The following is a 22,127-nucleotide window of genomic DNA, read 5'->3' on the forward strand; positions in this document are numbered from 1 at the left end:
GGGCTTGGCTGGAGTGTAGTAAAAGGCATAGTAGCATCATTGAAGTTTTTGCAAACTACTGAGTTCTGTTCTTAAAGCTATTTTTTTCTTGTTCTTTGGATGCTTTTGGATTTATTTTTTTTTTTCTTCTCAGGAATGCTGGGGAGGGGCTTTTTACAAAAACATGTAGTAACAGGACAATGGGAAATGGCTTAAACTGGAAAAGGTTAGATTTGGACTAGATATTAGGAAAAAATTCCTCACTGTGAGGGTGGGGAGACACTGGAACAGGTTGCCCAGGGAAGTTATGGACACCCTCTCCCTGGGGGCATTCAAGACCAGGCTGGATGGGACTTTGAGCAACCTGGTCTAGAGGGAGATGTCCCTGCCTATGCAGGGGGTTGGAACTAGATGATCTTAAGGGTCTCTTCCAACCCAAACCATTCTATGACCGTATCTAGTATGGCTTCAACATGTAAATGTGCTAGGCAGCTGAACTACTTACTAGATAAACTCTTCTCTGGAAGTCACGCTCCCATTTTGATAGGTATAACACCACATACAAGTATGCTGGGATTAGCATTTGTTGCAACCATAATTTACTTCCTTTGAATTTTTATGTCTGCTTTTCTTCAGAAAACATTTTCTGAAGAGCCTCTCACAAAAAATGAAGAGCTGCCACCTCTTAGATGCTTCTTCATTCTAAAAGCAGTGGGATGTTTGTGTGCTATTTGAGAAAATTTTACAAATGTAGAAATTTGTCTTGAGATAAATGTTTTCTTTAATCTGTATCATTCACCCTACAAATGTGGATAGATTTAAATCATGTAATAGCTAGAATTTCATTTCAAATTTATCATTGTAAGGAGCAGACTTCTGCATGGTAGGACGTGTCTGAAGTGCAGTAGAAATGTATCAAAAGATGGAAACCTGTTTGACAGTCACATGTGCCTGAGATAGTAGGAGCCCTACACCTCCCCAGGTGTGATTACAGGCTTACCAGGAGCAGGTCTAAATACAGTGCTATGTTTCTTAACTGTTAGCTGTAAGGTCCCACTAACTAAATGGATCATCATTCCTCTCCCTAGAAGCAAACTATAGGCATTTTGCTTTCTTGTTACAAAGAAATGCTAATGTTAGATGTTCTTATTCATACTCAGTGATAAGACCAATCAGGAAGCAGACTCAGGTGTGTGTGAACTGAGATGCCTGTGTCTGTGTGCTTGAGCTTGCTTGCAGGAGCTCTTGTGACAAAGGCTAATGTCCTTTGTGGACACAGTATGGTCAAGTAAAGTATCTGAAATCATACAATTGGATTCCTTTTCTCCTGCTTTTAGTTGACTGGATCAGATGTAAATCTTGTGACTCCCATTGCAGACTCATCTGACACACTTCTGTATGAAGATAGACAGTTCAGATATGATTGGTCACACTTCTTTGTTAGTTGGTAAAGGATTCTGGGTGATTAGCTTAGATGTCTATACTGCAGGCATCTAAAGCTGGGTGAGATAAATCCCACTCTCACCATTTAGGAAAATGTATTTTTAAAATATTCTTAAGATCCTGGTGGACAACAGAATATTATAGCCCTGTGCTTACTCTCCATGGTGGTGGGAGGTGCAGGCTTAGTTTTCTCATTTCCTGTCTTTTGAGGAAAGAGAAAGATGAGAGGAAAAGAGGAGGGGGGGGGAAATAAAGCAAACAACATAGACCTTGCACTTAGTCACCCCTTAGAAGTTTTGAAACCACAGCTACCCTGCTTTCTTAGATCTGATACCAGATTGCCAAAGCTACTTAGAATTTTTGTCCAGGGCTTCTTACAGTTTTTTTTACCTTGGACTTTATGTAGGTGTTTACAAACACTGCCCTCAAACCAGTATTATGTATTTATAACACAATTCATAGCTGGTGAGCGTGACAGTAGATGCTACCTGTGTGTCTTGTGAAGGTAGGGGGAGTTTATTGTGAAGTACCTACTTGATTGCTTGGGAAGTGATTGTTCCTGAGCAATTGAGGCAATACAATCTAACAGAGGTTCAAATTCTAAAGGCAATATCTTGTCCTTGAAAAAGATAGGAATGGTACCTGAGTTCTAAATCTTCTGGTAATAATATTGTTTGCTAATTGTTGTGAGCTTTCATATTGTTATGCTGTGACTTATTATTATTATTATTATTATTATTATTATTATTTAATCACTACAGTTAGTCTGAGACAGTTGGCTTAGGAGCATTTTTGTTTCTGCAGTTACTTGTGCAAAATCCTTGGGAACTGTGGTATTGATTACAATATTAACTTCTTATGTGATGCATAGTTTGGCTTCTTATTTCTCATGTACTTTGTGGTATAGGATTGTTGTCTGTGAGCTTCACCGTTTGCAAATACTGCATTTTGCAAAACACTGCGTGAAAGTAATCATTTTTAGCTTGAAAACTGAAACAAAAGGTAACTTCTCAGTAAACTCATAAAAGAAAGTTTAGTGCAAAAGTAACTGCAAAATTCTGTTTTGAAGGTTTGAGGTAACAACAGTAACACTTTTGGTGTAGAGAGAGCACAGTTTACTGTCCAGTATACTAGATATGTTGACTAAGGAATTAGTGACTAGCTTTATAGTGTATAACTGAGATTGTTCTGTGAAAGTATGAGTTTGATTTATTTATTTACAATTGCAAGGCATCTTGGAGAGAAAATACGTTTTTCAGTGATGAGTTTAGGTGCACCCTGCAAGGGAGGGCTATACCTAATCAAGTGTCTTCAATACAGGCAGCTCACTTAATTTTAAGCTGTGTGGAATGTTTAACAAAACAGTTCTTGCTTCTTTGTAAAGGTTTTGGAAATGCCTACAACTACAGCAAAAATATCTGTAGATAACACTGTGCTGATGTTCTAAAATCACTCAAGGAATGATTCTTCTAAAAACAAACACCCAACAGGTTGGAGCACAGGGTCCAGATGCGTTCTTTTCTTCGTTATGCAATAGGAGACAAAGTCCAGAATCAGTACAAGTTAATTTCTCTTCTTTTAACTAAATTCTCATTTTTAAACACAGTAATTTTTAAAAATTTGTAGCCTAGATGTGTGAGAGATGCTAGACAATTCTTCTCAAGCTAAAGGCAACATGACAAATTCTAGCAAAATGTGCTAATACAAGATTGAGAGTGAGGGTTGAAAATGAAAGATGCTGACCCTCTGAACTCAGTAATAAGTGTAGATGAAATTTTGTCTCTGTCAGTATTTGTATTTTGAAATTGAAAGGAGGGAAAGGAGGAAAGTGCAATGAACTCCGCTGTCATCTCATGCGTTTCTGTTCATGTAAATCTAATGTTGGGCTGGAATAAGGAGAAAATTCTAAGATCAAAATGCTGTTTGGGATTTATGAATTGGTGACTAACTAGAGTTCTCAAATGTACTGCACTTTCAGGTCCTCAAAAGAGAGATCTTCCCGGGACAAAGAACGCTCAAGAGATCGTGATAGAACATCACGCGATAAAGATAGAAGCCCGAGAGAGAGATCGCCGCGAGATTTCAAAGACAAGAAACGTTCTTATGAAAGTGCTAATGGCCGATCAGAAGACCCAAGGAGCTCAGAGGAGCGTGAAGCAGGGGAGATATAACTGGCTGTATATTCACCCGATTTCTAGCTTCCTATGGAGTTGCATACTATGGTTTAGTTTACAGTTGTTCAAAGGGACACCAGTGAGCAGTTTGAGATACTGATCCAACTAGGGTAGATGTACAGTATATAAAAATGGTTAAAACTAAGTCAGAATTAAACCCCATTGATTTAACGATGCCTAAAGCTGGGTCCTGGACTTCCACCAAGTTGTAAAACTTTTCTGAAAGATTTCTCTTTATTCAGGACAACAGTTTTATGTACAAAGACGCAGATCTCAATGTTTTTAATCTCCTTTCCAATACAAGTTAGTGAACAAATTACGTTGTACTACTTGCCTTGGGTGCTTCTGAACCTTTATAAATTCTCCAATTCTGCTCCACTCAAAACAGCAGCATTGAAAGGTTGTACTTCTTGGGAATTATTTTTTTTGTTTGCTTTTTTTGTAAGAGGGTGGGTGGATGGATATTAACTTTTATTCTAAAGTTATGTTCCCAGTGATTTTTTTGTTGTTGTTGTTGTTTGGGAACCTAGGAATTGATTACAGTGGGAGCGTTTAGACAGGAATGTGTGCTGGAGAAAGCTGAAATGTCTTTTTACAGTGCCTATTTAGACTTGGAAATTGAACAGCTGTTGCATTACATCTTTTTTTATTTCTACTTAAATTTTGAAATCAAAGCCAGTCCCGTATCTGTACCATTTGATTGGTATGTGTTCAATATATTTGTTTTTTTCCATAAGGACTCTTTCTGCTTTTTCTTGTGGGGTGTAAATGGCACATCTTTAATTGTATTAAAACAAACAAAAAACAGCTACAAACAGCGCAACAAACAAAACCTTAAGAACAAAAATAAAAAAAATAAAGAGGAAATCACACTGTCCAATAACGAGAATATATTGGTCTCTTAAGGTGATTCATGATCTAGCAGAAGCAGTCTTTCTTTCTAAGATCATTAGAGGTAAAACCGTGGAATTAAAATGATCGTGGCATAGCCACTAACTGCTTGATGACTTCATTTTCAAAAAGCAGGATTTATTCAGTCTGGAGCACAAGTCTTACGAGGAGCAGCTGAGGGAACTGGGATTGTTCAGTCTGGAGAAGAGGAGGCTCAGAGGAAGCCTTACAGTTCTCTACAGTGACCTGAAAGGAGGTTGTGGTGAGGTGGGTTGGGCTCTTTTCCCACATAACTAGGAGTAGGACTAGAGGGGATGGCCTCAGGTTGGCAGCAGGGAAGATTCAGGTTGGGTGTTAGGAAAAATGTTTCTGAAAGGATGGTCAGGCACCGGAATGGGCTGCCCTGGGAGGTGGTGGAGTCACCATCCCCTGTTGGTATTCAAGAAGTACTGAGGGAACTTCTAGTAGAACTAGATGATCTTGAAGGTCTTTTCCAACCTTGGTGATTCTATGATTCTGTGATTTAGGTATAAACTCTCTTTATACCTAAAGGACTCGGCTTTGGATTCTGTCAGACTGAAAGGGCTTTGGATCAAATGAATTACTCAGGCAGCTTCTACCTTCACACTGAAGAAATTAGAATTTAGTATATTCTCCTTGAGGTGGCACCACTGAGTTACATAACAGCAGCAACATTTGTAATATATTGGCATTTTCAGCTAGTTTAACAATATATGCCCTAATCAAAGGGCCTCTGGAGGCCAGCTAATCATAGCTATACAACGCAGCTATAAATTCACTGTGTGCACTTCCTCCTCAGAATCTTCTTCACTGTGATCAGAACACATAGGTCATAATTCTCAAGCAGTAGATGATTGTGCAGCATTTTGGTGGCATTGAGCTAGAGCAGGGCTTTTACATCTCTGCAAGGACTTGTATCCAACATAGTTCATACTCGACCACTGCATATTTGTGTCTTTTTAAGCTCCTGTAGAAACAGTATAATAACAATGGCTGCCTACTTACCACATTTTTATTCACTCACTTGAAATCTGAGTGTGAATTTCCTTCCTAGGAATGTTTTGTGACATCTTGTGTTGCCCAGCTGCATGATAAGTGTGAGTTACCAGTGTTCATCCCTCTGATAAACGTTTGCTAAAATCTGTTATCACACCATTATAATGGAGTTCTCACTGCTAGTGTGACAAAAGCAAAGTCATTTCTAAATGCATCTCGTATAGCAGAATTGCAGGTGAGTGGATTGCCAACTCCTGCAATAAAAACATTCCAGAAATATTGAGGACCTGTCTCCCCATGCAGACCAAAGATGCTGTGTTTAAGCAGGAAAGAAAAAAATCATACTGCAATTAAAAATACCACTCCTCACTACCAAGTTCTGGATAATATGCCACCGATTTTACAAATGCTTTTTTTTTTACTTGTTTATTTGTTTGTTTATTAAAGAAGGGTGTTTGGAGCTGAGCCTATCGTTATTTATAGGATCTCCTGGGGTGGGGAGCTTCATGATATTGAAGTGCCACACAAACATCAGGCAGATAAAAGGTAGGTCTCACCACTTGTTCTGATTGGCACGTGGAAATGTGCTTTCTCTTGGAAACGACTGAAGTGTGGTTCAGAATAGAACTGAGTTAAGGTGACTGATGGTTCCCTCTTCTGATGTAGTGGAACTGGAACATCTGTCAGTGAGACTGCTTTGTTAACTGCACCTGTGCAGATCATGGTTTAAAACCCTTCTGTGAGAACTGAGCTACCTTCATATCCAGGAAGGAGAAGCCCCGAGCTTTTTATTATTTCTCTATTCTGCTGGACATTTGAGGGGTGGTGTTGACTTACTTTAGTCTGGAAGATCAAAATGATTATGGAAGGGAACTACTACATCATGTAATTGAGAGTTTTGACAGCAGTAGTGGTGTACTTCGGATAAAAAGGGAGGAGGGGGGCTACTTGTCTTTAAGTATACCCTGGGTCCCATCTGTTTTGCACCAGTTCAGCCCCAGGGACATGGCAAACTTTCAGTATTGCAGCAAGGTGTTTCTGCAAGGCAGGAAATGTCACCATGTGTATTACTCCATAACTGGGAGGGTTCTGTAATGGATGAAGTTGCAGTGAGCATAAAGGAAGTGTAAGTGCAAAATGAGCCTTGTGCCAGAGGTGATGGCAGTGTGCAGCCCCAGGTAGGGTGGTGCAGCACCAACAGCCTGTCTGTTCCACTGCTCTCCACCCCATGTTTCACAGGACACCTTCATTTACAGGCTGTCCTTAGTTTGGCAAGCAGGACAGGTTAGAGCTGCTCTGGAAGCAGTAGCTTAAAAAAACACTTGTCTGACTTTCCATTGGTTTTGTATGGTTCTTTATTTTTGGTTTTGATTCCTTTTTTTTTTTTTCCTCTACTTGCTTCTTGATTCATTTTTGCACTGTAACTGGTGAAGCAATTCTTGAATATTTTTCAGTAGAAACTGGAACCTTGACTTGTGCTCCAGCCCACAGAAACAGGAAACTGTTGTGTGGGAGCTGGAAATACAGGGGAAGAGAGGAAGAAATGTTGGCGTGTCCCCCCCCTTTCCCTACCCCCACCTTGCTCTCCTCTTTCTCCTGTGTAGGCAGACAGGGAACATCAGCTGGCAATTAAGAAGTTCTCCTGTGGCTTTGCCTCTGTGGGCTCTCTCTGCCTCATGTTGCTGAAGTGACAGTGGTCCCCAGTTGTACTGGGAGAGGCATCAGCAGGGAGACTGACATGGGGGTGGCAAGCACAAAACGTTCTTATTTCTGCTGTTTGTTGAGGAATCGAGTGGTTCAGCCTGGAGTGCTGCTGGCTCACATGGGGAAAAAAATCATTGCTATCCAACCACTGCTTGTTAGATGCTGACTGTGTGCAGTTTAAATGCTGTAACCGTGCTATGGACAGGCTCAAATCCACTCTGCTGCACAGGCTGGAAGTGCTGTGATGTGGCAGATCAGGTTAACCAAGCATCAGTGATAGTCTGACAGCAAATTATCTCAGTATTAACTTCAGAAACATTAAGGAGAAAAGGTCTTCTTTGACATCGCTCTCTTCTAAGGCAGGATGTTGCCTGTATTGATTTGCCTGTGTTTCCTCCTATTTCCTGAGTTTCACCAAAGCTGTCCCTGCCACAGGCCTTAAGGGCAGCACTGGAAGGTCAAGGCCAAGCTGGATGGGGATTTGAGCAATTTGAGAGGGAGCAATTTGCTTGCCTATAGCAGGGGATTGGAACTGGGTGATCTTAAAGGTCCCTTCCAACTAAAACCATTCTGTGATTCTGTGTTTGCTCAGCAAAGCTGAACTGAACTGTAGCATGTGTGTTTCTACATTGCTGAGGTAATAATTTAAATCAGAAAGTGTTTTCTTGGCTCTACAAGATTGAATTTCCTTTCTACGGGTGTTTTATTCCTTGGTAACTCCCCTATCCCCCCACCCCTGCACTGTACTACCAGCAGCCCCTCACTGTACCAGGTGACACTCCGGCAGGGCCTGAATGAGAGAACGCAGCAGCTTTCCTTTTGTTTATTGTGTTACAGTAAAGCAGAATGGCCTGTGATTATTTGCAGTTATCAGCTGATGATTTCACCATGTCTAAGGAAAAGCAGTTAAACAGTTCTGGACTTGGTCACTGCTGGAGTGTCAGGAGAAGCTGTGCAAGAGCTTTATGTTGTTGCCCTCCCCTGGGTGCATGGCCAGAGCAATCTTCTGGGAGTCACAGTGCAAAATCCAGGTGCTGGAGACATTCACCCCTGCCCAGGGGGATCCAGTAGTGACCACGTTCAGTGTCAGAATCCTCTGTGCTGGAAGCTCCTCCAAGGCACCTCTCCCTGTGCTGGGGGACTGTTGCCTTGTCCAGGATGGGGCTTTCCCTGTGTCTTCTTCAGATATTACTCTTCCCCACGCTCAATGCGTCGCCCACTTCTCCCACCATGGTAGTTCAAAACCGAACCAACTCCTTTGTCTCTCAAATAATGACCTCTGCAAAGTCCATGACCCAGGAGATGCTTGAAAGCAGTTTCCCTCTCAAAATTGATGAGGATGGCAAGGTAGAGGCTGCTGGTTCCTCTCTGGGCTGATGCTGCTGAAAGGAGCAAGTCTTTCAGAAACAGCAAGCTTTATGTCTTGGTCTTCAAATGTGGTTTTCAGAGCCCATCCCCAGAGGAACCCACCTGGAGCAGTGCAGCTGCGAAGCTCATCAGGATGCTGGCTTTGATGCATCTGTGGCTTTCATTTAACCATGGAAACTCAATCTTCTAAAGAAATTATTGGCGTTAACATCTATGTTACATAAGCCTTTTTTTAATTATTTTTTTACTTTTTCATTCTCCAACTGTGGCTGGAGGGCCAAAAACAGCAAATCAGTGCTGGTGAGAAGTCTGAAGAGCCTGAAGGTTACCTGCCCTCACCAACCTGCTTCTTTGTAGATGTTGGTCAGGTGAGTGCAGATTTCATTGGTCACCTTCTCAAAGGAAGTTTTGCAGTCTCCACCAAATTTCTCCTCCATCAGTTGCAAGATAATGTCACAGATGATCTAAACAGGGAGAAGGGAAGAAACGGTATGAACTTTCCTCCATATTAGAGGGAAATATATATATGTATATTGAGATTTTTGGAGGACAGAGAAGGAGAACAAAATTCAGGAGTGTATAGCATTAGAAAATAAGTTGTGGAAAATTAGGTGCGTTATAGAATTCATCCCAAATTGCAGTCACTTCTGTATTTTTTATCTACTCTGTTTCTATGTTTTTTGGCTGCACCCATACACACAGCCGCATAAAGACTGCTTTACAAGACTGGTTCACTCAGTCCCTCCAATACAATCCTTCTGGTGGTAGAGCTGCCCAACTGTTGAGGAGCACTGTGCTGAACACCTATGTAATAGGTGACTTATGGGGTAATCTATCCTGCTCATTTACTGCCTGGTGCTCTGCAACAATGAGCATTTATGTGTCTTGATAGTTTCTGGATAGGTGGTATCATGGGAAGTGGCAATTCCTTTTCTGTGTTGCATTTATTGTTTTGTATACATCTTTATCCTCAGTAAGTCTTTTCTGCATCTTTCTAGGCAGAAATCTTCATTTAGTCTCTCATTCAATAAAAATTGGATCTGCTGCTTTGGAAACCACCTCCTTGTGCCTGAGTGACCTCTGATGGAAAGTGCCTCTTTTTGCACTTTCTGCACTGTAGGGCAGATAACACAGAGACCTATCTACTCTGCTAGTGACTTAAGTTGGACTTGGGTAAACCATTTGGTCCTGTATGTATAATTTGGGTTGCTTCAGTGATGGCAGTGCCCTTCGGCTGTTGTTGATCAGCAGTCATAAAATCATAGAATGGCTTGGGTTGGAAGCAACCTCAAGGATCAACAAGTTCTAAGCCACCAACCTCCAAATCGGTACTAAAACCAGGCTGCCCAGGGCCCCATCCAACCTGGTCTTGAACACCTTCAGGGACAGAGCATCTACAGCCTCTCTGGGCAGCCTGTGCCAGCACCTCAACACTGTCTCTGTGAAGTACTTCCCTCTGACATCCAATCTAAACCTTGAGCTTAAAACAGTAACTGCTGTCTTAGTTGACCTGGGAAAGCTCAGTTCCTGTTACTAGAGAAAAACAGACATCATGGACTGAACTTCAGTGTAAGCTGCTTTTTTTTATGTCGTGTGTGTGGGACAAATGCCAAGTGTGTGGGAATTCTGTTGTGCTGAGTAAACCTGCTACAATTCATGGACAGTTCTGTAGCTCCCAGCAGAGCTGACCTGCCTGCACAGCACCTGCTGCATGGCCTTCTTACCTACAGATACATGCCTGCAGTCTTCCTCCATCTTCCTCCACCGGTGCTCTGAACTGTATATTACACTTACAAATACAAAGCCTGTTTTCCCCAGTTCTCCTCCTCTAAAGGAAGGACACCATCCCATCACAACTACATTCCCCGAGAAAATGACTCATAGCTCACCCTGAAATTTTTGGGGTCAATCTTGAGCTGGGTGGCATGTTTCTGGCCGAGTGGGTTCAGTATCCCAAGAAAAGCCTCAGTGTTGTCCAGATGTTGCACCATGTCGTTGATGGCAGTGAAAACCCTCTTGCCATGGCCTCTGACCTGATCCGACTGTTTCATCTCTTCGGCGCTGTCCATGCCTTTGAAATGTGTGAAATAGGACTTGGTGTCTGGGTGCTCAGTAAACATCCTGTTGAGAAATGAGATTTGGCCTAACTTTCAGACTGAGGCATCAATGCAGATATGAATTCACATTCCAGGCCTTGTCTTATGTATTTACTGGCCTTTTCTCTTCTGTATTAGAATCTTCTGTATTAGAACAGACCTGTCTTTCCCATGCATTTCTATTCCCTTCCCATCCATGCATGATTCTTGTACTCACAGAAGCCTGTCCTTGTGCCTTCCCAGGGTACCTTTCTCCTCTCCCCATTTTAATACCTGCTTCTAGTCTCTGGTCTGCTGGCAGGTTCACTCACAGCAGTTTGGCCAACTATATTTTGGCTCCCATCAGAGTTTCACTTTTTCATAAGGATGTGTAACTGATACTTTACATCCTAATACCAGGAAGAACACGGGAACTGTGTTATCTGCTTGAGAAAGCAGTTGAAGCTGTGCTATCTGCCCAAGAAAGCCAGCCTCGCCTGCCCTGCATTTATTCTGTTGTTTTGGAAGTGGACATCTCAGAGTCAGATGGCGATACAACCGACAGGGACATGGGAGCTCATTTGGGCAGGGTAAATGCAACAGTGCACAGTCATAAGGATGTTCTGGACAGCAGATAGTTCCACTTTTGTCTCAGTATCTATTTTCAAGGAGAAACCCAACTATCACTTTTCTTAGTTAATCACTTCCCGAAATCTGTCCCTGAGAATTTTTCTGCCAGTAATAGATTATTGTTTAAGTTCTCAGCAATGCTTATTTTGTTTATTGTAAGGTAACAGTTCAGTGCCACTCATAAAGGAATTGACTTTTACAGTATGTCAACTAGAGTTATCTTGATCAAACCATTAAGAAATCAGTTTACTTTGTCGAGTAATCTAGGCATCCACCTGAAACAGCAATAGTAAATTCCCTATTGTATTTCATGGAATCAAAGGATGATTGAGGTGATCACACATCCGTGGGTCCATCTGCCCCAACTGCTACTCATCAGAGACACCCAGAGCAGAGTGCCCAGGGCCATGTCCAAGAGGCTCTTGGAGATCTCCAAGGAGGAAACCCTACAAATTCTGAGCAGCCCATGCCAGTGCTCTCATCACTAGCACGATACAGAAGTGCCTGATGCTCAGAAGGAATGTCTGTGCTCCAATTTGTGTCTACTACCTCTTGTCCACCTCTGGCACCAGGCACCACTCTCCCTTCAGGTACTTGTACACACTGATAAGGTCTCCCTTGAGCCCTCTCCAGGCTGAACAGCCCCAGCTCTTTCAGCCTGTCCTTGCAGAAGCAATGCTCCAGCCCCTTCATCATCTTCATGGTCCTTTGCTAGATTCTCTCCAGTAGCTCCATCTCTCTCCTGTACTGGAGTGCCCAGAACTTCTGTAAAGGCAGAGCTGGGCCTATAGAGAAACTAGAGCAAAACCTTCTACAGCAAATGACCCTGGGCTGCCGAATGACTGGATGCTGCTAACATTTCTAGCTGCATTTCTGAGGCTAACCCTCCTCGGGTTGTGTTGACAACAGTGGGAAGGAGCAGTGTATCACATCTGTTGAGGCTTAGCTGGGTACAAGATGTGACATACGAGGCAATGATAGAAGTGTGCTAATAGGATTATTTGGCATGACCATTGTGTATGGAGGTAATCTGAGTCCTTGTTGAGTGAAGGGTATGTGAAAGGTGAATAGCAGAAATGTGTTTATTATGGAAGAAGAGAAGAAAAGAAGGTGAAGACTAAAGGTAGAAAGACCACAGGAAGGATACAATACAATGAAACAGATGAGCTCTGACTGGAAAGGCTGAAAAAGAATGAAAAGAGAAATATTGAGAACATACAACTAAAAAAAATAATCATTAAAGTCATTCAGAGATAAAGGAAAATAGGGAAATAGGGTCCACGTTATTTCCTGTTCTATTTTATACCATGCATTATTTTATTAATCATAAATACATCACTCTTTATTGGGGGTTGGGAGGGAGGAGTGAAGAAATTGTTCCAGTCTCTCCTTCCTTTACCAGACCCCTCCTCCCTTCCTCTTACTTCTCTTTGTATGGATCACTCCTCTGCACCGTTTCCTCCTTGAAGTTGCACAATCCACAGCAAACCAAAATGTTCCCTGTGAGGCTGTGTCAAACACATTGAGATGTGCTTCAAGGTGGCAGCTCCATCCTTCTTACTAGCCCCTGGGCTAGCAGTTAGATGGGCTCTTTTCTTACCTGATCAGCACTGCTGTCCCGTTGTCTTCAGCATCCACATAGATCTTTTCCCAGGCCCCACGGGCGCTCTGCACCTCTGCTTCAGAGAAGGACATAGTGGAGGAAGGGAGGAGAACACGGAGGCAGTGATGGGATGGTTCTGCTCCAGGTCTCTCTTCAGGGCTCTCTAAATACTGCCTGGGGGATTTAAGAGATCATGAATGGACTGTTTGTCTCTGTTCCCATCGGTCACATTTCTGTCGGCTTTAGGGCTGCCTAATCGCCTTTAATCAGGAAAGAAATTAACCACATGAGGAGGGAGGCACAGCACTCCTGCCTGGAGTCTGAGGCCAGAGCAAAGAGCTTGATGTCCAGGAGAGAAGGGAAAATAGGGGATTTTCAGTGGGGAAGAAAAAGATTGACTCTCCTCCCTTCCTACCCCCTACCCAAGCCAGTGCTCAGCCTCTCTTTCTTTGATTTTTCTTCTTTGTTCCTGAGAATGTTGCTGTGCTCAGGGCACCCTGGTGCCCTGCCGTCCCAGCTTCCAGCCATTCTGGCTCCTAAAGATCCCCTTTCCAGCTCTGGCAACTCACTCCAGTCCTACTCTCATGCCATGGCCACTTCTTTCCTTACAATCCTCTGCTCTGCTGTGGCTCACACTTTGGCTTTGGGACCAGGCAGATGACAGACACCACTGAGGCTGAATGATATACATTGATGGTGATGACAAAGTACCCATGACAGCCAGGCTGTGGTACATTGAAGGGCTGTGGCATTCTAAGGCAGCAGATGAACCAGTACAGGATGCTGGGCCTGCAGCAGAGCCTTTCCTCCTGTTGGCCACCCTAATTCTCCTGCCTTGTACCTATGATCCTGTTCTGTCCCTGAGCCCTACAGGCTTGGAAGAGAGGAAGAGATAAGGGGCAGGTTGACACACATGGGCTCATTATCATGACTGTCACTGGGAGAAGGAGGCCAAAAAACCTCGGATTATCCACATGGTGCCCAGGCTTAACCTCTGGCAGGAATGTGCTGGTTAAGCTCAGAGCACGCACACAAAATAGGGCTTAGGGGCCTAAGGAACCACTGCTGCTGGATGTGTGTGAAGACAAAGGCTCATTGTTTGGGATGGTGTGGGAGAGGGAAAGAGTGGGTACAATGAGCAAGGCCAGCCCGGTGCCTGGGGCAGATGGAAAGGGATGGTTGCTACCCTACAGAGACCTGAAGGTATGTAATAGAATTATCAAATAATCATTTGAGTTGGAAGGTAAAGGCCATCCAGTCCAACTCCCCTGCAATGAACAGGGACACCCACAGCTCAATCAGGGTGCACAGAGCCCCTCCAGCCTGACCTTGGGTGTCTCCAGGGACAGGGCATCCACCACCTGTCTGTGCAACCTCTTCCAGTGCCTCACTGCCCCATTGCAGCTCTGCTGGGGGGGTGGAATTTGAAATGCTGAGAGAATGTAGAAGTGCTTAGCTCAGGGACAAGATAGTGTATGTGGCCTATTTCTGGACTCTTTCATCTCACACCCTGTGCTTTTCCTTTTCTCTTTCCTAGTAGAGGTGAGAGCAATGCACTGAGGTCCTTACAAATTCACAGCTGTGTGGCGGTGGGGCAGAAGGCACGGGTCGCTTCAGCTCCACCTCATAACCTCATCTATGTCAGCGTGCTCTGCTACTGCATGCTGGGTCACCACATCTGCTCTTTCAGAAACTCAGGTATTACTTGCCTCCAAGGGCTTCGCTAGAGTCAAACACCCTCTTGTCAATGGTTTTTGGGCTGGTTTGGTCCGGTTCCGTGACTAGCCAGGTAGGGGGACCCACAGACCAAGGCCCCAGGAAAGGGAAAAAGGGAGAACGGGGAAAAAGGGTAGGGAGATGGGCCTAAAAACAAAACAGAGGCAATGATTTGAAAATAAACAAATTTACTAAGATTTCAGAATGTAAGATGACACACTATAATATAACAGATTAGAATTGAAGCTAATAAAACAATTAAATTAAAGTGTCTGAAAGAAGCCAAAGTCCTTACTCTAGTGCTGAAGTGAGACGTCTAGTTGGGCCGAGCAAAAGAGAATAAGGGAAGGTCAAATAATCTGAATGGTTTTTATCTCTCCCTCTGAGCGGAAACAGTAACAGAACAGTGAACAGTCCTCTAGTGGATGTAGTTCTTCTGTTCTGGGGCAGGAATGGAACTGGAGCATTAACTCTTTGACTCCCAGTAGACTACATGATGTTATGATGTGGAATACTAATAACCAAAAATCATAAAACCATGACATTCCACCCCTATTCCACATCACTACATCATGCTTAATATATACAAACAAAAAATAACCAACAAGCATTAAACACATGCACATACACACACATACATATATATACATGAAATTACTGACTGTACTCCCCCAGTATCAAATTCCCTTATGGTACACACTGAACATCCCCAATTTTCTGCATCACCCACCAAGTGGACCCAAGCTCCTGAGCAAAAACAGTCCTACAGAGAGGTTTGCCCTTTCCAGAAACTGGAAAGACCCAAACCATTTCCCCCAGCATGCTCTTTACATGTACATCAGGGACTTTATCTTCCTCTACAGTAGAGAGCTGAACTGGGGAGGACCATTGCGATTGATAGATCCTCGGGTATTGACAAACTAGATGTTTCCCAACACTCCACCAAATGTTTCCCACTCACTGCTTTCAACATAGTTTTTAACAATCATTGTATCACTCGATTTTACCAGAAACTGGTGCATGATAGGGAATATGATAAATCCACTCAATGCCATGATCAAGTATCATGCCCAAGTATTTACAAGGGAATTTCTGAAATGAGTCCCATTATTTGATTCAATTCTTTCTGGAGTGCCACGTTGCCAAAGGACTTGTTTCTCAAGACCTAATATGGTGTTTCGGGTGGTAGAATGGGATACTACATATGTTTCAAGCCACACAGTGGTTGCTTCCATCATGGTAAGCACATAACACTTACCATTGCGAGATCATGGCAAGGTGATATAATCAACCTGCCACACCTCTCCATATTTATACTTTTGCCATCACCTTTCCCCCTAGAGAGGTTTCATCCTCTTGGCTTGTTTAAATGTGGTACATATGTCACAGTCATGAATAACCTGTGCAGTCGTGTCCATAATTAAATCCACTCCTTGGTCTCTAACACACTTATATGTTGCATCTCTTCCTTCATGGCCCAAGGTCTCATGGGCCCACCAAGCTAGAAATAGTTCACCTTTGTGTTGCCAGTCCAACTTTATTTGGGATGCCTCAATTCTGGCAGCTTGGTCTACTTGCTGTTCTTCAGTAGCCCGACTCTTGGGCACATGAGCATCTACATGACACACCTTTTCTGCCATATTCTTTATTCAAGCAGCAATGCCTTTCCACAGTTCAGCAGCCAAAATAGATTTATTCCTTCCTTGCCAGTTGTTTTGTTCCCACTGCTGTAACCACCCCTATAAGGCATTTGCCACCATCCATGAGTCAGTATAAATATAAAGTACTGGCCACCTCTCCCATTGAGCTACATCTAAGACCAGCTGGGCAGCCTTTACCTCTACAAATTGGCTTGATTGTCCTTTTCCTTCAGTGGCCTCTGCAACTTGTCATGTAGAGCTCCACACCGCAGATTTCCATCTGCAATGCTTCCTCACAATATGACATGATCCATTAGTGAACACGGCAGATTTCTTTTTATTTTCTGATAATTCATTGTATGGTGGGGCCTCTTTGGCATGTGGTATCTCTTCTGATGACGTTTCAAACTTTTTACCTTCAGGCTAGTCCGTGATTGCTTCTAAGATTCCTGGAGAGTATCCAAAACCAAAGGCCTTACTCTAATGCTGAAGGCGAAATAGCTAGGGAGCACGCACCACATAGATAAGCAGTAAAAGAAGGCAATCTTGTGACTTGTGAGCAGTTTTATCTTTCTCTCTAAACAGACAACAGAAATGGAACAGTGAAAGTTTTCTGGGGTATGTAGTTCTTCTCTTCTGAGAACCAAGTACCCAGAAAAATCAACAGTAATTCTTTAACTCCCAGTCTACTACATGATGTTATGATCATATTATAATCATTTATGGTTATAATCAGAATAGGGGTTGCCAGAGGGACAGGGAGGTGATTGTCCCTCTCTACTCTGCCCTTGTGAGGCCCCATTTGGAGCACTGAGTCCAGGTCTGGGGCCCCCAGTACAGGAAAGATGTGAAATTGTTGGAGACGGTGCAGAGGAGGCCACAAAGATGATGAGAGGGATGGAGCACCTCCACTACAAAGACAGGCTAAGGAAGCTGAGCTTGCTCAGCCTGGAGAAAAGAAGGCTGCGTGGAGACCTTGTTGCAGCCTTCCAGTATTCAAAAGGGGATTATAAACAGGAGGGGAATCAACTTTTTACAAGGGTAGACAGTGATAGGACAAGGAGAAATGGTTTTAAGCTTAAGGAGAGAAGGTTTAGTTTGGATGTCAGGAGGAATGTCAGGAGGATTCTACTGGTAGTACGGCAGAATGGAAGGAACCAGGGAATCAAAATTGGAAAGAGTCTTACTTGTGTGAGAAGAAGGACAGATGATGGACTTCATGGTCCATTTGCCTTTCCATTGTAGCAGCTGGCACCTCCCATGTAGGTCGTGCTGCTCTAAGACTCAAGTATTTACACTGATAAAAAATTTATTGTAATTGTCCGACTTTCTTTGGAAGTAATGTCAGTAGCTGTGGCTTTAAATTCAGTAAGCCCAAACTTAATATGCAGAATCAGTTTGCGTTTCCGCCCTAACTTTGTGTCTGGCATTGGTACTCTGCATGAACCAAGCAGTTCGAGCCCTTCCTCATCTACATACTGAGCATCCTGCTTTTCTGTGGAATAAAAAGAAAACAATGCACTTGTCTGACATGGATTTGTTGGTGTGTAAATATATTGGGCAGCTTCATTTATACGCACTGACTCCCCAGCTCCCACCAATTTCTGGAAGAGATCTTTGCAATAGACATAGCCATCAGCTTTTGAGACTCTTCGTTTACGAATATCATGGATAGCTGCATCAAAGTCCGCAGTTACACACAGACCATATGTCCGAGCACTGATTCTTGAGGTAACAATTTTTTGATTGATTCCAAATAAAACAGCCCCTTTTGCAATGGCAAGCTGGGCCTCTAGTGGACAAAATATATGATAATTCCTACTAAAAGCCTGCCTGACCTCATGTCTCAGAATGACACTAGATGCGAAGCCTCCCACAAGCAAAATGTACTGGACCTTGGCCATCTCAGGCTTGGCAAGGATTTCTCTCAAAGCAGCAATAATTTTTTTGATGCTATATTCAAAAAAGCTTTTCATTTTCTCATATGTAATCATGATCATCCCATCACACCACACAGCTCCTGTTGCTTTTTTGAAGAAGTGGGAGATATCCTTCTTTCTTTCTGCAAGTTTGGTCAAATTGTAGTAGCAATGCAAATAGACTGCCTCCCTGTCAGCAGAGCATTTCTGGAAACTGAAGTCGTTCATCATCCGTTGCAATTCGATAGGGTAGCTCTTTACATATTCATCCCATACACCATCATCAAATACCTCCCTGAGGAATATATTTAAGTTTTCATCCACTCTGTTGCCTCCCCATCCACCTCCACACGCCTTGTGTAACTCTTTCAGGCAACGGTTTTCTTGGATCTCGTGTACTGTGATGTCCACTGTGCCACCTATACAAACACATGCACACACATGAATGAAGTCAGATCTTTTCTCTAAATTACAGAAGATCCAGCCTTTAGAAGACCCATCCTCTCCTCCCATTTTTCTGCTTTTCCACGAGATTTCATTAAATGAGAAATAAAAATAAAAATCCTGTGACAAGCATGGAAGTGGAGTCCATGCCCTGGGACTGCACTGCACTGCAGTCCTTTTGGGCCCCCTGCATTCAGCACTGCAAAGCATCCATGCTCTGCACCCAGCAGATTTGTACTCATTGAGAAGGGAGAACATTACCTCCACAGTCAACGACAATATACTGGATCCCAGGAGAGTCTTCAAACTTTCTCTTGTCACTGCCCTCTGCAAGAAACCCTTGCCGTGGAAGCTGTTTGCACCAGAGTGATGCAGCCTCTGGCTCCAGGGCAATAATCAGTTTCTCAGAAATCATGTCAGAGATAAGTCCTGCCTGAAATCACAAGAGAAGTGTCAATTCAGGAAAGGTGGCAAGATCCTGCTGCATGGACACCATCTGCTAGTGAAGCTGCTTTCACCCGCCCTGAGGTAATGGTTCTTACTCTTCTGATTTCTGTGGGCTCAGTTCTGCACAGCCACAGGGGAAAGGGCAAAGCTGTTGTTACTGCCAGTTTGGGACATTTTCCTCCATACACATCATGGGAGTTATCTTTCTGATAGACAAAAACTCAAAATACAGACTAAGTAATGAGAAATTCCTCTTCCTTAATGACTAAAGAAATCTCAGAAGAGAATGTGAGAAGTGGGTTAACTACTGCTTTTACCTCTTTTGCTGCCAGCCGCATGAACTGCTTGGCAGCTGTGCTCCATATGGCTGGGACAGTAATAACCCAGGTGATTTCCTCGAGGTCACAGACGGTATTGGAAGAGGCCTCCTGGATAGTGTTCAGGGCATGTTGCTCCATGTAGCGCAGGCTTTCAGCAAAGACCAATAGGGCAGGAAGGGTGTTTCCATTGCTTGCTTCCAGCCTCATGTCAGAAGTGACTTTCTACAATTGAGAGAAAACAGTTAAAATGTCTTTGGGTTTATATGTGGCAGCCTCGGGAACTGTCCTGTCCCCTGTACATGAACAATGCACAAAGTGTGTTACAGAACAACGTCCTGATTCCGTATCTCAGTAAATTCCCCAAAGTGACTTCAGTACATGGCTAACTGAAATCTAACTGACACAGGTTGCCATCAAACCGTGTAACATTTCAATAGGCAAAATACCAGTGTAGTTGATTAGTTGACTGTTTCTCCTATTCCAGGTTGTATACAGGCCCTGTAGGCCAACTTGAACAGTGGTGGGGAGAATTATTCTTTCTGTGTGACATCATCCCACATTTCCCAGCATGTGCATAGAGCCTTCAGGTTGCTCATTTCTTTCTGTGTGTGGAGTTAAAAAAGTATACACAGGAAAAATATATATACAAATATCCATCTGTTCTGATTCAGTTTCTCTATAATATAATAGCTTGGTTATGGCCTTATGTGTCCATCTGGGTGTACCCGAATCCTGAGGCAGATGGCTGCTCTAAACTCCCTCCATCAGTTCCTGGTTGCTGGTTCTGTCTAGAAAGAGTGGAAATATTTGCCTGCATCCAAAGACATTTCGGGAGCTAGCTTTCACCACATGTGTTTCTCTGTTCTGCTTTGGCAGTGATAAAGTTGGCCCTACAGCACAAGGATCATAAATGAGATCACCAAATCCATCAACCTGGGATCTTTTACAGCCATACGTAGGCAGGTGAGGGGGCTGCTCAGCTAAAATAAGAAAGAACTGTGAGGTGAAGTCTTTTCCAGAGGTGCAGCCACTGCAGAGAAAGGGAATCTGTTTATTTTTGCTTGTAAACTCATTTCCTGTCACTGTTCCTGACTCGGTTAACAGAAAAGGATGTGTTCTCCATGGATGCTTTCTGTGGAGATTCAGAAATAACTAACTGGATTAGGTGTCTGGGAACTGTTGTTTCCCTTTCTTGTTGTTGGGTTATTCTTTTATTTATTTATTTATTTATTTATTTATTTATTGAGGGGGTGGGGGGGATGGGGGAAGGGGTGAACTAAAATCTCTCTGAAGTCCTTCTGCCCTAAACGTGGATAGGAGCCCATCACTCCACAGGTAACAACACTGCAGCAGATCACATCATTTGCACCTTTCCTGAAGAGGGAAGTCTTCACAGATGCCTCCCATCTCCTCCCAAATCCAGTTCAGAGCTCATTGCTTAGCACTGGGAAATGCAGAGAGCAGATGAGACTTTCATCTGGGGCTCACTCTGTGCTCGGGGCTATTCCATCCTAACAAGCACACACAGAAAGACTTTGTGCAAACTCTCACAGTGGAGAAACACCAATGTAGAGGATATCTACAGTAAAATAAAAAACAGATCGAAAAAGAACCAATGAAGGTAGACAGTGGCACTTAGAAAGCGAAAACTTCAATAGGCAAAAAGCAGGAAGAGGTGAAAGACCCGTGGAGCCCTGGAGCACAGACAAGGAAGCTCTAGAGTAGCATTATATTATTGTGAAGGTGATGAGACACAGGCACAGGTTGCCCAGCAAGGTTGTGGATGCCCCCTCCCTGGAAACATTTAAGGCCAGGCTGGATGGGACTTTGAGCAAGCTGGTCTAAAGGGAGGTGTCCCTGCCTATAACAGGGGGGTTGGAACTGGATGGTCTTAAAGCTCCCTTCCAACCCAAACCATTCTGTGATTCTATGTTTGACTGAACAAATCAACACAGAAATGCTGTGAACAATTCTGAGAGAGCACAGAGCCTTCTGAGAAAAATGACAGCTGGACACCCATAAATTGGCTTCAGCATATCCATTCAGGGGAGGGAGAGAGAGGCCAGCAGAAGTGTATAACGTGGAAGGAGCCCTGTCTACCTAGAGGCTGTCAAACTTCAAATCGTAGAACACTTCTATGGTTCCCTGTAGAAGACAATGAATATCACACAAAGAAGGAGCCCATAATGTTTTTAGCTTATGAAGAATGTGTATCATTTCTTCTTTCATTTAACAAAGTGCTCTTTGACTTCTCTGATCCTCACCAGATAGATTGCTCAGCTCCCTTCACCACTTCCTTTCACCCACATCCCTCCAACAAACAAACAACCTTGACTCCCGTGAGCAGGAACGGCTCTACATACCCTGTTGTACAGGCTCATCTTGAAGTTCTGGAAGAAGTACCACTTGTGAGCTTCGCTGGCTGGCAAGCTCTTATACTTTATCACAGCATCATAGCCAAATTTTGCAAACTCCTGATTCTCGTTGAACAGGATGCAGGTGGGTGTCTTCAAGGAATTGTACCCATGCTCCATTCCCCAGAACACCTGGCAAATTTGGTCTGTGCCTGAAGCAAGGGAAAAACAGTATCCACTGTAGGACGTGCCAAAATCTATAGCAACAACAAAGAGTGAACTGCTGGCCATAGCTGACAGCAGCTCAGAGGTGCACAAATCTAGAGTTATGAAGGAATATAGCTATTCAACTGGAATGAAAGTGATACTGCTCTGGCAGCAGCAAGAAGCCAGCCCACACCTG

The 22,127-nt window shown here is 43.4% G+C and overlaps 3 protein-coding genes across 5 annotated transcripts in view; 1 reads left to right on the top strand and 2 right to left on the bottom strand.

Moving 5' to 3' along the window:
- The window catches only part of LOC100550170 (putative RNA-binding protein Luc7-like 2), a 35,755-nt gene extending 31,275 nt beyond the window's left edge, over positions 1-4,480 (top strand). For all 3 annotated transcript variants that reach the window (XM_019614403.2, XM_010710129.3, XM_010710121.3), the window contains one exon: positions 3,401-4,480. In XM_019614403.2, coding sequence (XP_019469948.1) covers positions 3,401-3,593 — 193 coding nt within the window. In that variant the 3' untranslated portion in view covers positions 3,594-4,480. The remainder of the gene's footprint in view (positions 1-3,400) is intronic.
- A 3,191-nt stretch (positions 4,481-7,671) lies between these two features.
- On the bottom strand, positions 7,672-14,146 carry LOC100549708 (cytoglobin-1-like). Its single transcript, XM_003202331.4, has 3 exons — positions 12,882-14,146; positions 10,466-10,697; positions 7,672-9,040 (listed from the first exon to the last, which is right to left on the bottom strand). The coding sequence occupies exons 1-3, from the start codon at positions 12,974-12,976 to the stop codon at positions 8,912-8,914; spliced, it is 456 nt and encodes a 151-aa protein (XP_003202379.1). The 5' UTR covers positions 12,977-14,146; the 3' UTR covers positions 7,672-8,911.
- A 3,102-nt stretch (positions 14,147-17,248) lies between these two features.
- On the bottom strand, positions 17,249-22,094 carry LOC100550016 (heat shock 70 kDa protein 12A-like). The gene is made up of 4 exons (XM_003202333.4): positions 21,734-22,094; positions 19,368-19,592; positions 18,865-19,036; positions 17,249-18,578 (listed from the first exon to the last, which is right to left on the bottom strand). Exons 1-4 carry the CDS (start codon positions 22,013-22,015, stop codon positions 17,533-17,535), a joined length of 1,725 nt encoding a protein of 574 aa, XP_003202381.1. The 5' UTR covers positions 22,016-22,094; the 3' UTR covers positions 17,249-17,532.
- Between the last annotated feature and the right edge of the window lie 33 nt (positions 22,095-22,127).

This window comes from Meleagris gallopavo, chromosome 1 (assembly GCF_000146605.3).
Source record: "Meleagris gallopavo isolate NT-WF06-2002-E0010 breed Aviagen turkey brand Nicholas breeding stock chromosome 1, Turkey_5.1, whole genome shotgun sequence".
NCBI lineage: Eukaryota > Metazoa > Chordata > Aves > Galliformes > Phasianidae > Meleagris > Meleagris gallopavo.